The sequence below is a fragment of the Lonchura striata genome, chromosome 3 (genome assembly GCF_050655825.1).
Source record: "Lonchura striata isolate lonStrDom1 chromosome 3, ASM5065582v1, whole genome shotgun sequence".
In the NCBI taxonomy this organism is placed as follows: Eukaryota; Metazoa; Chordata; class Aves; order Passeriformes; family Estrildidae; genus Lonchura; species Lonchura striata.
The window spans coordinates 23,843,791-23,858,706 of record NC_140705.1 but is presented as its reverse complement, the minus strand read 5'-3'; the positions used below and the strand labels follow the sequence as shown (position 1 = coordinate 23,858,706).

The following is a 14,916-nucleotide window of genomic DNA, read 5'->3' as shown; positions in this document are numbered from 1 at the left end:
AATACATTTTAAGAATACGTATAATCTAGTTTTATGTGCAACAACGCAATTAAATAATGTTCAGTTCCACTGCAAATGCTATTTAAGAACCATATCATCTGACAAAACAACTGTTCTATACAAAAAGAGCTGCAGTAGCCACAAACCAGGATGGTCAAGAAAGAAAAAAGGTGGGTATCTTTTAAAAGGTAACTGCCTTTGCATTTTGTAAAGCAAATGCAGATTAGTTGGTAAGGATCAAACATTATTGTAATATTGGAAACAATGCTAAAAATACAAGTAATTCAACTGAAAACTGGACCTCTTTTTTCCCCCCATTATTTTAATTATTGGCAATTGCAATGTGGCTGATACATCAAAGTCATACAATCTGTTCCTTAAAATAAATACAGATAAATTTCAGTGAAATCAGAAGTCCAAAACATTTGTTTATCTGCTGTTTGTCTGCTATTATCTCAACCTTGTAGTGGTTTACCTTTTTAGTGGGAGTTTCTGATTCATCACTCTCACATTCTTTTACATCTTTAACTCCCTCTTTTGCCTGAGAAAGTTTTGAAGTCTTTTGTAGTAATGAGCTGTTCTTCTCTTCACTGCACTTTTTTGGCCGTGCACCTGTTGAATAAGCTTTTCTCTTTCTTTTGTTGGTATTCTCATCATAAGTAAGATAAGATTCAAAAGACATAGTAGGAGGTTCAAATTCCTCATCACTAGATGATCTGGCTTGGTCTTTCATGACAAGATTTTGTTTTGGTTTCTTCATACGTTTAGGATTTTTCTGTTTGGAAGCATCCTTACTAGGTTTTGCTTTCAGGGGAAATAAGCCTTCATTGGCTGCAGAGGAATGCTGCTTTTTTGAATTTTTCTTGCTCTCTGTGGAGGTGCTCTCTTTGAAGTCACTTTCTTTAGCCTGAGAATTGGTACCCTGGGAAGCATGCATAGAACCACTGCTGCTACATACTTTATTATCACATTCTTTTGGAGACTCAGAATTAGTACTTTGATGAGTCTTTTCACTACAAATATGCTCCTTATTAAGCTTTGTAGTAATGGCAGCACTGCTGGAACTTCTAAAGGCCAGTACAGATGTTTCAGGCTCCTCTGAAGGATTAATCTCCTTGGAAACAGAAGATTTCATCTCACGTTTTTCTTTTCCATTATTTTTTCTTCCCCTGTGATCACAGCAATAATAAAAAAAGTATATCCCATTCTGTAGCTGATGCTAAAGTCTTACATAATCTGTTTTTATGATATTAGTAAAACTAAAAGCATAAAATCACACAAACATAGTTTTGTCATGTTTTGAAACATGTCATAGTTTCACAAAACCCAGAACTTAGTTCTGCACTGTGTTCTTACTCTTCCATTATCAGTACAGAATCACATAAATCTTGGGTGCAGCACTGCTAAATACCGAAACAAGAATTGATAACAAAACAAGTGGGGACATAACCCTGAACAGGAAAACAAACCTAGCAGTACTATCTGCTTACAACATCCTGGATACCACTTCTCACAAAGCTTCCCTGCATGCTTTGTCACAAAGACATGGTGCTTGAAATAACTAGGAGTCAGAAAAATTTACAACATGCTCTGTAGGTGACACAGATTAACAGGTCAGCCTTTATGATTTGTTTATCACAGATTCTAATATTTTACTTTCCTGCTGTTTGAACTACTTCAGATTTAAAATGCACTGTTTAGTCAAACTATTCCCTTGGCTTTTTCAGCTCAACTGTTTGGAACTGTTGGAACTCTGTGAAACATCTAAAGCAGAGCAGGCCTGGCCATGGCAGTGGTGGCTGCCTCAGTCTCAGAAGAATCTGCATCTCTTCACTGTGCCTCCTCCAATGTTGGAAGGCCCTCTCAGTCCACGAGACCATTACAAGAAAAACCTCTATACAACCACATCACTGGAGAGCTGCCTCATTTAACCACCACCTCTGGGAAGAAATAGCAAGCTTCCAGATTTCCTGAAGTGCAGAGCAGTGCCCATCATGGTTTAATCTCATTTGCACTACCTGGGACCTGAGAACTTGTGCCAGTCACAAAAAGCAGCTGAAGTCAGGGTGCCAAATGGCTAGTGGTCCAGTAATGGTTTGATTGTTTTCCTCATATTTTACAACTGCATTCTCATTTCTTGCATTCAGTTCAGGTTCCAATCAATGTACATGTGCCATTCCAAACACCTTCCTAAGTTTCAAATCTGTATTTTAAAATTGCACTACAGTATAATTAAGGAAAAAAGTTCACACCTACCTTTGGTTTTTCCATTGTTTTAACAGACTTTTAGCTACATTCCCAGCAGTGGCGTGTTCCCTAAAACTTTTAACTGTTTTGTCTATGCCAGTTTCCTGTTAAAGATAGTGCAAGAAAGATGGGCAGAATAAATCATAACTCTCATCCCAAATAAAATCTCCTCTAAAACAGCTATAAACAGTCTTAGCCTAGTATTCAGGGCAGTCCTATGGCAGCCAAAGAATGAATGCCCTCTTTATACTGCAAATGGAATTGAAGGAAGTAGTTATTTATAATCAAATATGGGGAACAAAATGCAGGCTTAATTCATAAAACTAAGATAAGTAATTTTCCTCCATTAAATGTACATATTTCAGGAATTTTACTTCTCTCAAATGCTTAAGCCCACAAAATACATCAATTCAAATTTCCTTTAGGCTTATTAAGTACATTTGAGCGTATTAGAGAGCATGGTGTAATATAAAATATATCCCAATCAGTAGTACAGGGTTGAGGGGTCAGAACAGCAGAGTTATTTTCACGATATCATTGTGTCTTCAAGTCTCATTCTAGTGCATTTTGTTTAAGCAAAAATATCTTGCAGACTTTAAGTATTTGTAGACTCACTGGTGATTTTAATAATGTATTATCAGTAAGCAACTCTGATTCACAAACCCTCACTTTTAAGATGCATGCAAAATATTAATTTCAGTATGTTCACTGCAACCTGTGAATGCTCTTGCTAACAAGTGGAATTATACTCCTGTGAAGTCTGAGCTATACATGTAACTCCCACATAAAAAGCTCAGCCTCCAGAAAGGGCTTCCTTAAATTCATGTCAGGTATATTTAGCTTGTATATAATTTGAGAAACCTGATTTGGTAAGTCAGTTATTGCAAACAGATGGAAGAAATCTGGTGGGACTACTTCATAAAGCTATTTATGTTCTTCAAATGCATTAAAAATATGTGGAGCCCTCTGCTGTATCACTTTCCTCTATTTGACTTGAAGGCTTCAATCAAAGTCTATCACATTACAAAGCATGCAAAATTCCTGGGAACATGAATAATCTGCAGAAACCCTTCGTCATTTTAAACAACTAATTGCAATATGAGATTATGTATTTTTATTGGAAAACAAAAAAAATGCTTCATTTCAGTAGAAGTCTGCTGGTGTTTTGACAGACAAAAGCCTTTACCTCAACAGGCCATTCAAATATCTTGGCAACTATATTTTTCCTCTTACTTTTCAAAGAATTCTCTCACAAAACCCACATTTTTCTTCTTTTCAAAACACAGAAACATTGCTTATAACAGCTAGAAGCTTCACAGGCCAGTATGAGAATATCTAATACAGAATTTGATAGGATGCAGCTTGGATGAGGATAAAAGTCACAGGAATCATTATTGGGGATTCCTCCTCTTTAAATGCAAGAAACTACCTTTGAGCTGCTAATGAAAGATGGAAGAGTTAGACAATTGACTTAAAGAATTATTCACCCATACTTGCTTTAAGCATTGGTTGAAGGCAGTTTTACACTGAAAATAAGCCAATATGATTAGCAAAGTGTCCCCTATATGCTCAGTTCTATCACTGTTGACATAATACTGCATTTATCAAGCTGGATGACCAGCTTTTGGGGAATTAATCTAACCAAATAGGATATAAATATAAAATTATAAAATGCAACATGCTCACCACTTCTACAAATGCACACTCTTGACTTTTACATAGTAATTCACTATAAAAGAGTGTAATGTATTATTACTGATCACTTACCACTAAAATATCCAGCGATAAATCCAAACCTTGTAGTACCTTAAGTGTTTTTATAATCTGGAAGAGAGACAGACTTATTGTTTTAAACAAATACTTTAAAATCTTATTCTGTTTTTCTCATCATCATTCACATATTTAATCCAAAAATACACAACAGTGTTGAAAGGACATCCAGTAACTCCTAGAAAATGTAAGCACTCCTTTATTGCACATCAGGGCAGTGTTTGCAGTCAGTGCTGTGAACCAGTACAGTCCTGCCAACTCTTCATTTGAGTAACAACAGAAAATCCAGCATGTAGTTTGAATTTACTGCTACAGAGATTAGAGCAAAAATCAGTAACACAGTAATAGAGGTTACATATATATATATATATATATATATATACCTACTCATCCTGTAGTGGCCCTCATTTGCCAAAGAACCATTACAAAAGCTGTATTATGCAAAGCAACCAAGCAAAAAACAGCAAGCCTCAGTCAGCAGCACTACTCCATCAATCCAGGCCGAGAAAGGTGGTGCAAGCCCAGACTGCACAAAATAAGGTTTTGAAAACATAACTGCAATTTGAATTTTTACAAAGTAAGCTCAAACTGTTTTCTTTCGCACTGTCAAAGCTTACACCTGTTACCAAACTCAACACTTACATAAAAGCAGGAAATATGTTTTTACATACAAAATGCTCATCTTTCTATGAGAAGTATTTTAATAACAAAGAAGTCACATTTATAAGCAGAGTATAAATTTCAACAGCAATATAACCAAATTTATTTGGCAACGGGTAGCATATAGCATCCCAGAATCTTGCAGCTAACCACACACAGCAAATTTTTCTTATCTTTCAGTTATTGTTTAAGAATGGCATTCCTCAATTTAGTGTTGCCACTAAAACACTCCCACACACATGAAGCTATGTTATAGAGATGACAGAATTTATGTACAACTGAAATAGCAAGATTTCAGAGGGCTTTCACAAAGTCTGAAATACTAGTCAAGTGTTTCAGATCATTGACACTTCTCAGTGTAACACCAGGGACACAAAAAGCACTACCCAATAATCTTCTAACAACAAAACCAGCTAAATTAAATTAAATTACCAATAAACTGTCATTTATTATATTAGATACTGTTTCTGAAATGGTCTTGCAGGAGGTGGAAGAGGTACTAAAAATGAGTAGCAAGCTCTAAAAACAATACACAAGTTCCACTCCAAGGGTATATTGCTCTAAGTTTCATTGTTCCTATATACTGCATTAGAGTAGTGGAATCCCACACTTGACACTGATCTTCATTGTGCTCAGCGGGCTCTCTCTCATGCCTGGCATGCAGCTCTTCTGTAAATCATCCACCCTGAAACAGTGCTTCTGAGCCTAGAGAAGCACAGCAGAAATGCTTCACAGCCTGGGAAAATGTAAGACAAGGTAAGACATACAGCTAGGACCAGAGGTAACAAATCAAATCTCTCCCAAAAAGTTCAGCTAGCTACAAAATGGCAGGATACCTAAAAAAAAAATTAATTTTAAAAAAGCTTCTTCACCAAGATTTTAAAATCGGCACAAAAGCCATATGAAGTTCTGCTTATCTTTAAGACAATCCCCAAGAAAAATAGTAGTTGCTCACAATGTTAACATAGTTTCTAATGCTTGAGATGATCAGTGTCAAGTTACTTCACTTTTATTTAATTAGACTATATATCCTCATTGATTTAATTTATTTTGCAATTAAAAAGGAAGTAACCCACTGCTGGCATGTTATATTGTGATATTTACCATGTCTAGATAATCAAGCAGTGCAAACCACTGGGAATAAATCCCATTTATTTTGCCAGAGACAAACCTATTTATGGAAGAATAAGGGATGTTTTCATCAAGATACAGAGAATAGGGGCTTTGAACACTTTCTCTTGATGGATTTTGGACTTAGTTAACTCATAAAGCCAAGTTTATTTCAGAAGAAAAAAATCAGGAAGCAGGCAATTACTATTCACACAACTTCAAACCAACTGGCTAAATCACAAAAGTACCTAGATGACAAGCATGTTCAAAAGCAGTCAACTCATTTTAATGAAAAACAAAAGTTTCAAAGTTTTCTAAACAACAGACCTCACTGCTCATTTTTGTTACTTGAAATGTATATCACATTTGGAAAATTAAGACAAATAACACAGTTTCATTTTAAACATTAGAAAAAATGGATCAGACACACTGATAAGGTTTTTAGAAGTGATACCAACCATTTAGAAGCAGGAAACAGCTCAGGCTGCAGGGGAATCAGCAGCTCTGCACATACAGGACTAGTACAAGACTCTGTTCTGAAACTGGACAAAGTAAATGGCTGCATCCAGTCTGCCAGTAGGAATCACATCTCCAAGTTCTTGGGATTTAGAACCAAACTTACTTACAGCCACAATCAGGAAATAAGCAAATATAATTTGTGTCAAGCATCTGCAGCAGCAGAGAAACTTTGTGTTTATCCTATTTGCTAGATATCTCCAATTTCTCTACCAAAGGCTTTGGAGAAAGGTACACTGTGAACCACAAGATACAGTAAAGCCTGTCACCAAAACCACAGCTTGCTAGAAACCCAACTTTGTTGTCATGATACCTATATACAGTATACCATTATAATTATTACATAAAATAAGGCAAAAGCCTGTTCTAAGCAGGCCTTCAAAAACAAAATAAAGACTGACTATTGAGGGATCTTTCTCTAACCATTTATTTCACCACAGCATTTTTGGCCTATCTGGCTCTTATCTCACTGGACCGGATCTGGCAATTTCTTCAGGGAAGACCTTCCATATACACACAACATATATGTAACACTCCGCTGGTTTTCAGACTATTTTACCTCACTATCAGCTATATCCTCATGGAATAACTCCATCTACTCTAAAAGTGACTAAACTTCATAGGAAAATTTTGAAGAAAATTTATCTTCATATGCAATTCCTAGACTAGTCTATGTAATTCCTAAATACTGATTAATAAAGAACAATCAAAACCCTACAGGGCAGGGTTTTTTTCTCATAAAATACATTCCAAGTAAAACCAAGACTTAAGTCTTCATGCAATATAAACAGGCAAAGCCTTATGGACAAATAGAGCTGGCACCCACAGTGGTATGAGACAAAAGCAAAGATGGCAGTAGGAACAAAAGCAAGCAAAGATGCAGGGAAGAAGGGAAAGCAAGGTGGAATCTGGAAAGCAGAGACCAGTGGTAATAAGCAATGGGAAAGAATATAAGCAAACAAAATTTTCCAGAGCCAAAACTGAAAGCAAAGTGGTAACAACAGCTGCCAGGTGCACTGGGTTTGGTTGCTTCCTACTACAATAGTAGTAGCTCCATCATCCTTTATACAAGTGTCATACAGTCTCCTCTTATTTTCCTGTCTGAGCCTGGAACCTCAGGAAGGATGGAACCCATTGACAGGTTCCCAGACCATCTGTCCTCAGGAGACTGAAATTTCTCTACAGTAACCCCTGTTTTCTCTCCTTCCTTGCTCAATAGCTGCATTTCCCTTTCAAAGAGATCCCCATGATTCTTTAGCTCTTCTATAACAAAGCCTGTGAAATTCCATCATGTCAATAACTTCTGGCCGAGCTAGACAACTCATTTGAAAAAACATCAGGACTTTGAGGAAAACATCTTAGAAAAACCCAACTCCATCCCAAGGAATCCCTATGCCTTCAGCTAACCAAAAAAAAAAAAAAACAAAAAAAAAAAAAAAACCAAAACAAACAAACAAAAAACTAAACAAAAAAAACCCAGACAAACCCCCCCCTAAAAAACCCGAACAAACAAAACCAACCAAGCACAGCTGTTCACCTAAAACAATTGCCTAGTTTTGTTTTCAGCTACTAAATCTAATGATCTGTTAATTACACTAAAGGAGCTTTCTTCCCATCATTTTTCACAATACAGAAATAAATGTAAATGCTAATCACACACTTTACCTTGGCTCTTTAGTTTCTTTAAGTTATGCTAGCCAGAGCTACAGCCAATCTCTGGCTATATCATTATGGTTCCTGCTAGGCCAGTGTTGTTTTTAAAAAGAGTCCTCAGAACAGGACATAATATTCCTGTAATTGTCCCTCTAACTCCATATAGCAATAATAACATAACCCTGCTAAGCTACCCAAAGATAGCATTTACTCCATAAGCCACTGAACTCTACTGCAATTTCATGCTCAACTGGTAATATATCAGAGCTCCAAATCATTTTCTGAGTCAATGCTTTCCAAAATACAGTCTCCTATGCTGACCTATATTCATAGCTCCTAGCTGTGACTTTCCACTGAGCCATGCGAAAAACGTGTTGCTCAAATGAATGTAGTCTACCACATGATCAAATTTGGTTTCTAGAAGGGATTCACTTCATTTGATACAAATGACTTCAGTATGTGCAGCATTTCCCTACAATGTTTGCCGTCTTCTAAATTAAGGAAGTTTCAGCAGCATCATATCACAAAGAGATGCATAATCACCCTCCTACCCCTCCAAAAAACCACTGCAAACCCACAACCCAACATTGTTTCCTTATGAGGTCTGGCACTTATTTTTGGCTGGTGCAACTGAAGTAAGTTTTATGCATTATATCAGGCCCATGACACTGCTGCTGTAATCAACATCACACAGGAGCAAGTCAAATGCCTGGAAGCTTGCATACATTCACAATTTGTGTCAGCCAAATACAATTTGAGATAGATTTGGCAGAACATATCTACGTAACATTGCATTGAGTGGTATGAATCATGGCACCACCCTTCAATTCTACATCAGGTACATCTTAACATCATGCATCATTCCTTTATGATCAATGCCAGTGAAGACCATTTCACTGATCTTTAACCTAGCACAGTACTTTTTTCCCATACCTTCCCTATAACCATAAGCAGCACTCAACAACTGTTCTTTCCTTTGTCAATTCTCTGAAAACTCAGTGGGTAGCTATCAAACCTTACACATCAAGAAGCTTTTGAAATGGACAACTGATGTTCTGTGTGTTTATCAAAAGCTTTTTAGCAATATTAAAAAGTCCAAAGTATTAGTCTCAGTAGGGAACAGAAGTATTTGACAACAATGATTGCCTACATACACATCTGTAATATTGACTTGTAATTCTTTTCACAAATTTCTAGAACTCTCCTCTTTGCCTTTAAAGATGCTAACCACATAATTTCTCTTATTAGATTCTACTTCTGTTAGGCGTACCTTTCATGACTGCCAATTTACAGCTATCGGTTCCTCACTTTCCCTGCCACTCCTTAGGCCAGGTTACCCATAAATACTTCTATTTCACTAGACAGTTTTACCAGGGACAGAAGTGCAGCAGCACCACCATTAGCTCCATTTTATACAGCACCTACTTGCAGCTATGCTACACAAAAATATTGTATCTCCTCCCTTAATGAATCCAAATTAGCCGGAGTTGTTCTGGTTTTTCACTTTAGTAGAATGCTTTGGAACTTACTGGTTTGGGATCACTTAAAAACTTATTACCTCTAGAATTGTTTATTTTCTTTTCCTTTGCTACCTCTTGTTCAAATAGTATCAAGACTAATCTCAAGTACAAATTCAGACACTGTAATAGCTGATTATTCCTGTAGCACAGGAAGAGATCTTAGGTTAATTGAACTGCAAATTAAAACTTCTGAAGAAGCACCTGCACAGATACTTGTATTTTAGACAGATATTGTCTACATCACAGGCACTCAAGAAGATAAGCCATTATTGGCTATGAAAACCAGTATTTCTTCTATATGCATACACACATTCTTTGAAAACACACTGTAGACATGACTAATAGCTAAGATTCTCAGCAACTACCAAATACAATGCCATTTTTACTGCAGCCCTCTGCCTCCAACCACAAACTTGTATCAAGTTTTAATACCTTTGAAGCCCATAAAGGTAAAAGCGTCCTCTATTTTTCAAAGCAAATGTGACCCTCCAAAAAAAAATTTAAAAAAAAAACCCAAAACAAGCAGAAACCGCATCACTGTTTCGAATACACCTTCATCAGCCAAATACAATGTATTGTTTCGTAGAACGTTGAGGTCAATTTGGCACACGCTCCTTTGCTTCCACTCGCTCAGGGAGCGGGGCGTGCCTGGGTCCCTCAGCCCCTCCGGAGGCCGGAGCTTGGATCGCGCCCGCCGCCCATCTCCGCCTCCTTCAGGCGTGCCTCACCACGCCCCGCAGCTGCGGAGCAGCCGGCCACCCTGCAGGGCTTGTTCGGGAAGAACAGCTCAGCCCTCCCTGGCCCGGGAAGAACACGGCAGGGCGTGACAGGCCCGGCTCCTCTTTGACGCGTGCCGCAAAAAACAAGCGGCAGCGCCTATTTCTCACAGAAAAGCTCCTATGAAGACAGAAATAACAGCCCAGCAGCTGCATTTGGTCTCCAGGCCGGGTACCTCCGCAGGCTGCTGCGCAGAGCGCAGCCGCTCCTGCAGCTCCTGCAGCTCCTGCAGCCTCCGCCCCTGCTCCGCCATGGCGCCGCCCCTGCTCCGCCTCGCCGCCGCCAGCGGGGCTCCGGTGCCGCCGCCCGGCGTTCTTGTGGGCGCTCCCGCTCCGCCATTGGCCGGTCGCTGGCTGCCCGGCTGCCCGCAGTAGCAGCGGGGCCGTGTGCTTTTCGCTGCCCGCCGGGCTCCATGTGGACGCAGAGTGCGGTGCTGAGCGAGCCCGCGGAGATGGGTCAGGAGCGGGGAAGGCCGCGGCGCCGTGCGCTGTGTCCCCGCCCGGGCGGCCAGCCCCGCGCTGCGTGCGGCAGGCGGGACACGGGCAGTGTCACTGCTGGGGCACATCTGCCCTGTTAGCTGCCGCAGCCCGAGGCCCGTGGCATCCCAGGTGACTGCCGGGCAGCGAGGCTGCCGTGTGGCGGGCTGCCTTGTGTGGGGCACTGAGGCCGAGCCATCCGAGAAGCCGCGACTGGCGCCCGCAGGCAGGCAGCCCACTGCACACCCGACTCGGGCTGGAGGGGATCCTTTTCTTTAGGTGCTGCCTTTTTTGTGTGATTGGTTGTTTTTTGTTTGGTTGTTTCTGTTGTTTTTGTTTGTTTTGTTTTGTTGGGTTTTTGTTTGGTTTGGTTTTGGGGGTTTTTTTGTTTGGTTTTGTTTTTTTTTCTTTTGCGGGGAGGTGGTCTGAGCACTTCTGGGCCCGGCAGCTTTCAGCAGGGCTCTCCCGTGGATTACCTAAAAAGCTTATGACAAGGATTCAGTCTTCTCACTGCCCGAACTGCGCATCTGAAGCGAGATCTCTGCCATGGAGCTTGCCAGGGCTGAGCATGTGCTTGTAAGACTCCCAAGATGAATGAGTCCCTCCTAAAGATGTGTATTTGCAGAATTTCCTGTGAAGTTACTGTAGATGTAATAATAACAGGTACACAGAACACCTTTCCCTCGTTAAAGTGGTGTTGGAGGGACGTGTTTAAAAAAAGTGCATCCAGTCTGAAGTACAACAGAATTTTAAGTAGGCAAAAGTCTGGTGTTTGCATGTTAGGATTGCTGCTCTTGCAAAATAGATCTTATTACAGCTTGGCACCCTTTATAACAAATTCATCAGCAGAGAAACCAAAATAGCTGATAGGGCAATACAGTAGGTAGAGCACTCCAGTTGGAAATGGAAAAAATAAATCCAGGTCCCTGGTGCAGACTGTCTCTCCAGGTACCATACTCATGTTTTTATTTCACAGAAATAATTAACTCATCTTCACAGAATGTAGAGACTTCATCAACCCTACCTTAAAATAGGCCATTCCAGCTAGTCGCTCTTCAGTTTTCTGGCCCAAATAGTATAATATTATTTATACAGAGCAGCACTTATGCAGAAGAAATCTTTGGAAAAAGTCAGCCCACACCAGCATTATGATTAAAGTCATTATTGAGTCGAAAAATTGAGGGATTGTCATATGGATTATGTAATTGAAGCTGGAATTTCCATATGTTGTTTGAAAGCCTAATTATCAAACTACTGGATTTTTCCTGGGATGAGGAAGTTGTTCTTGCTGCCCAATTATTCTGAAAGATCATGATTTCATGACAGCAAAAACAAAATTTAAAATCTTAAAAGTTTTCCTAGAACAAGAAAAATATTTTTAGCCCAGACCTAACTGAAGCATTTTTCATATTGCTTGTCATAACTGCCAAGAGGAAAGAATTCCACGTTTACTCAGTCCTTCAAAACTGCAGTCAATGCTGATTATTACAAATATTTGTTTGTTTGGCATTGTTGCATGACTCCTCTTAGGAAGAAGTGGGCTTGACATAAACACAAAAACTGCTCAAAAAATTGTTCTGACACTGCATGCTCAAGGGGTGTGTTGTACCATCAGCTTTGCTGAAGGGTTGCAAACTCTCTTCTAACCTTTAAGGACCTCCCTATGCCCTACTGTCAATGCTTAGTAAGTTTCCAAGGAAAGACTGAAACCAGAAAGAGGAATAGGCTTTGTCTCAGCTCAGGAAAAGAGCCTGGTGAGAATTTTGGAGGATGGATCAGTGAGGCTTGACTGGCAAAACTAGGCAAGGAAGTGGGAGGAGATAATCAAGTGCAGGGAGAGGTCTGTGACCCACTGGGGCTGGGTGCCTTGCTGGACACAGGAACTCAGAGCCACCTCTGTGAAGCTAAGCCCTGTCCTTTTGTTCCTAACAATGTTGTTTTTTACATAAATTCAGCACCTTAAAAAAACTCTACATTTCTTTTCCATCTCTTGTTTTGAAAAGACTACAGTTCCCACTGAAATTCAGTATGCTTTCACATATACCTCCTGTCTGCATAAGGAATTTCACCCTTCCTAAAGGCATTACTGGTATGATTCAGATTAGTGCATTTGAAGACCCACCCGAAGCCCCTGGGGATCCACAGGGAATGCAGAGATCCACCCTCAGCCCGTGGGAGAGGTGCCCACACCAGAGTAGGTGAATGCCTGGAGGAGGCTGTGATCCAGTGGAAGGCCCGAATGGAGCGGGAGAGCCCCTGCTTCCAGGCTGGAGCAGTCTGTCCCTGGGGGACTGCACGCCGTGGAAGAATGACCCAAGTCGCAGGAGGTTTGGGAGGACTGTCTGCCCATGGGAGGGACTCACATCGCAGCAGTTTTGGGAGGACTGCTGGTGAGAAGAGAACCATGCTGGAGAAGTTAATGAAGTCCTTCCCTCTCCCGTGGGAGGGACCCACAGCCTCACTGGGGAGGACTCCTCTCCCTGAGCAGCGGAAGAAAACCTCATGTGGCGAAGTGACCAAACCCTCATGCCCTGTCTTCCTGCGCTGTCAGCAACGAGGGAGGGACTCAGGGGGTGGAAAACAGTGTTTTAAGGGCTTGTTTTATGTCTCGTTACCCTCCTCTGATTTTGTTAGTAATAAATTCACTTTACAACTTAAGTTGAACTTGGTTTGCCCTTGAAATATTTCTCCCGGTCCTTATCTCACTCACGAAACCTTAGTTATTTTTGTCTCCTCTGCCCAGCTGTATCAGGGAAGGTGAGCAAGCAACTCTTGTGGGTGCCTGTCATTTGACCAGTATCAAACCACGACAACATAGTTGGTGGAGACTCCCCTTTTGAAGGAAATCGCAAGGAAAAGTTGAAGGGGGATGGCTACAAATTACTCCTGAGAAGATTATGATTTGAGACAAGAAGAAAATTTTTCACAATGATAATATAATCTCCCCAGGGAACTAACTGGTGGATTCCCCAAGGTTGGACACTTGTAAGATTTGCCTGAAGAGGGAGCTGGGCAATGTTGTCAAGACAATGCTATAGCCAAGAAAGGTGGGACCAGGTGATCCTTGGTACTCCTTCCAACCTGGTATTCCGTGATTCTATGAAAATGAGGATTTGTCCTTTGTTTTTTATAGCTGTGGCCCTATTTTTCAAAAGGAAAGCTGGTTGCCTTGTTGCTGTTAGGAGGACTGAGCCTTATGTCCCTCTCATCCACTCTCATTTCACACATTTGACTGACTCTTAATTTCCTATTCTGTTTTTTCATTCTTACCTCCACCCACACAGCAATGCCCTTCTGTTCAGAATTACAAGTGTTACTTTGCAGCAGTTGTTGTAAAAGCCCATCTGAGCCTGAAGACAGCCAAATAAATCTATATGACTAAGCATTATACAAAGCACAGCCAAGGGAAAAATCTTCCTGTTCTCAGACTTCCACTTCCCACAGTATTCTTCCCTTCCCTTGCTCACTTGCACTCTATTTATCTCTCCCATGGGATTAAATTCTTCTGGGATGCAGAGGTTTGGCTTTATACTACTCCTGAGGTTACCTGGCAAGGATGCAGAGATCAATTATTGCAAGTCTTTATGGAAGCAGTGATTTAACAAAACAGAACATGACTGAATCCACATCAGCTGGTCTCCTTTCCTCTGCCTGGAGTTAAGCATGGAAAATCTAGAGTATAAAGTGCCAGAATTTCTATGGTGTTTTCTGTAGGTTATTCTAGGTCGTAGAATAGTAATAATCATTGAATGGATTTTGATGGGGCCTTCAAAGACCATGTAGTTCCAACCCCCCTGCCATGGGACATCTTCTGCTAGACAAAGTTTTTTAAAGTTTTGTCCAACCTGGCCTTGAACACTTCCAGGGATGGGGCACCCACAGCTTCTCTGTGCAACCTGTTCCAGTGCCTCACCACCCCCATCATAAAGTGTCTTCCTTATGTCTAGTCTAAACCTGTACCCTTCCCTAACCACAGGGCTTTCACCCAGGCTCCCAGCTGGGAGCTAAACCCAGTGGTTCACCCTGCACTTACCTGAGGCAATTATTACCTGCTGCAGTTCTCTTCACTTCCCCCTCCCTTTCCTCCCCTGTACCTGTGCATTTGCAGGATCCAGGCTTGTCCTCCTGAGTTCCAGTAGCCAGGCAGCCCAGGGAAGCTGAGCTCCTGTGGCTGGGCAGAGGCAGGG

General features: G+C 40.7%; 1 protein-coding gene across 11 annotated transcripts in view; it reads right to left on the bottom strand.

The window, feature by feature from the left end:
- Window positions 1-14,833, bottom strand: part of LOC110482197 (elongin-A) — a 46,678-nt gene extending 31,845 nt beyond the window's left edge. For 2 of the 11 annotated variants that reach the window (XM_085574655.1, XM_085574654.1), the window contains exons 1-4: window positions 10,429-10,588; window positions 4,015-4,071; window positions 2,257-2,351; window positions 476-1,169 (exon numbers count right to left, since the gene is read on the bottom strand). In XM_085574655.1, coding sequence (XP_085430781.1) covers window positions 476-1,169; window positions 2,257-2,351; window positions 4,015-4,071; window positions 10,429-10,506 — 924 coding nt within the window. In that variant the 5' untranslated portion in view covers window positions 10,507-10,588. The other 9 variants (XM_085574650.1, XM_085574651.1, XM_085574658.1 and 6 more) reach the window with 8 other exon arrangements.
- Between the last annotated feature and the right edge of the window lie 83 nt (window positions 14,834-14,916).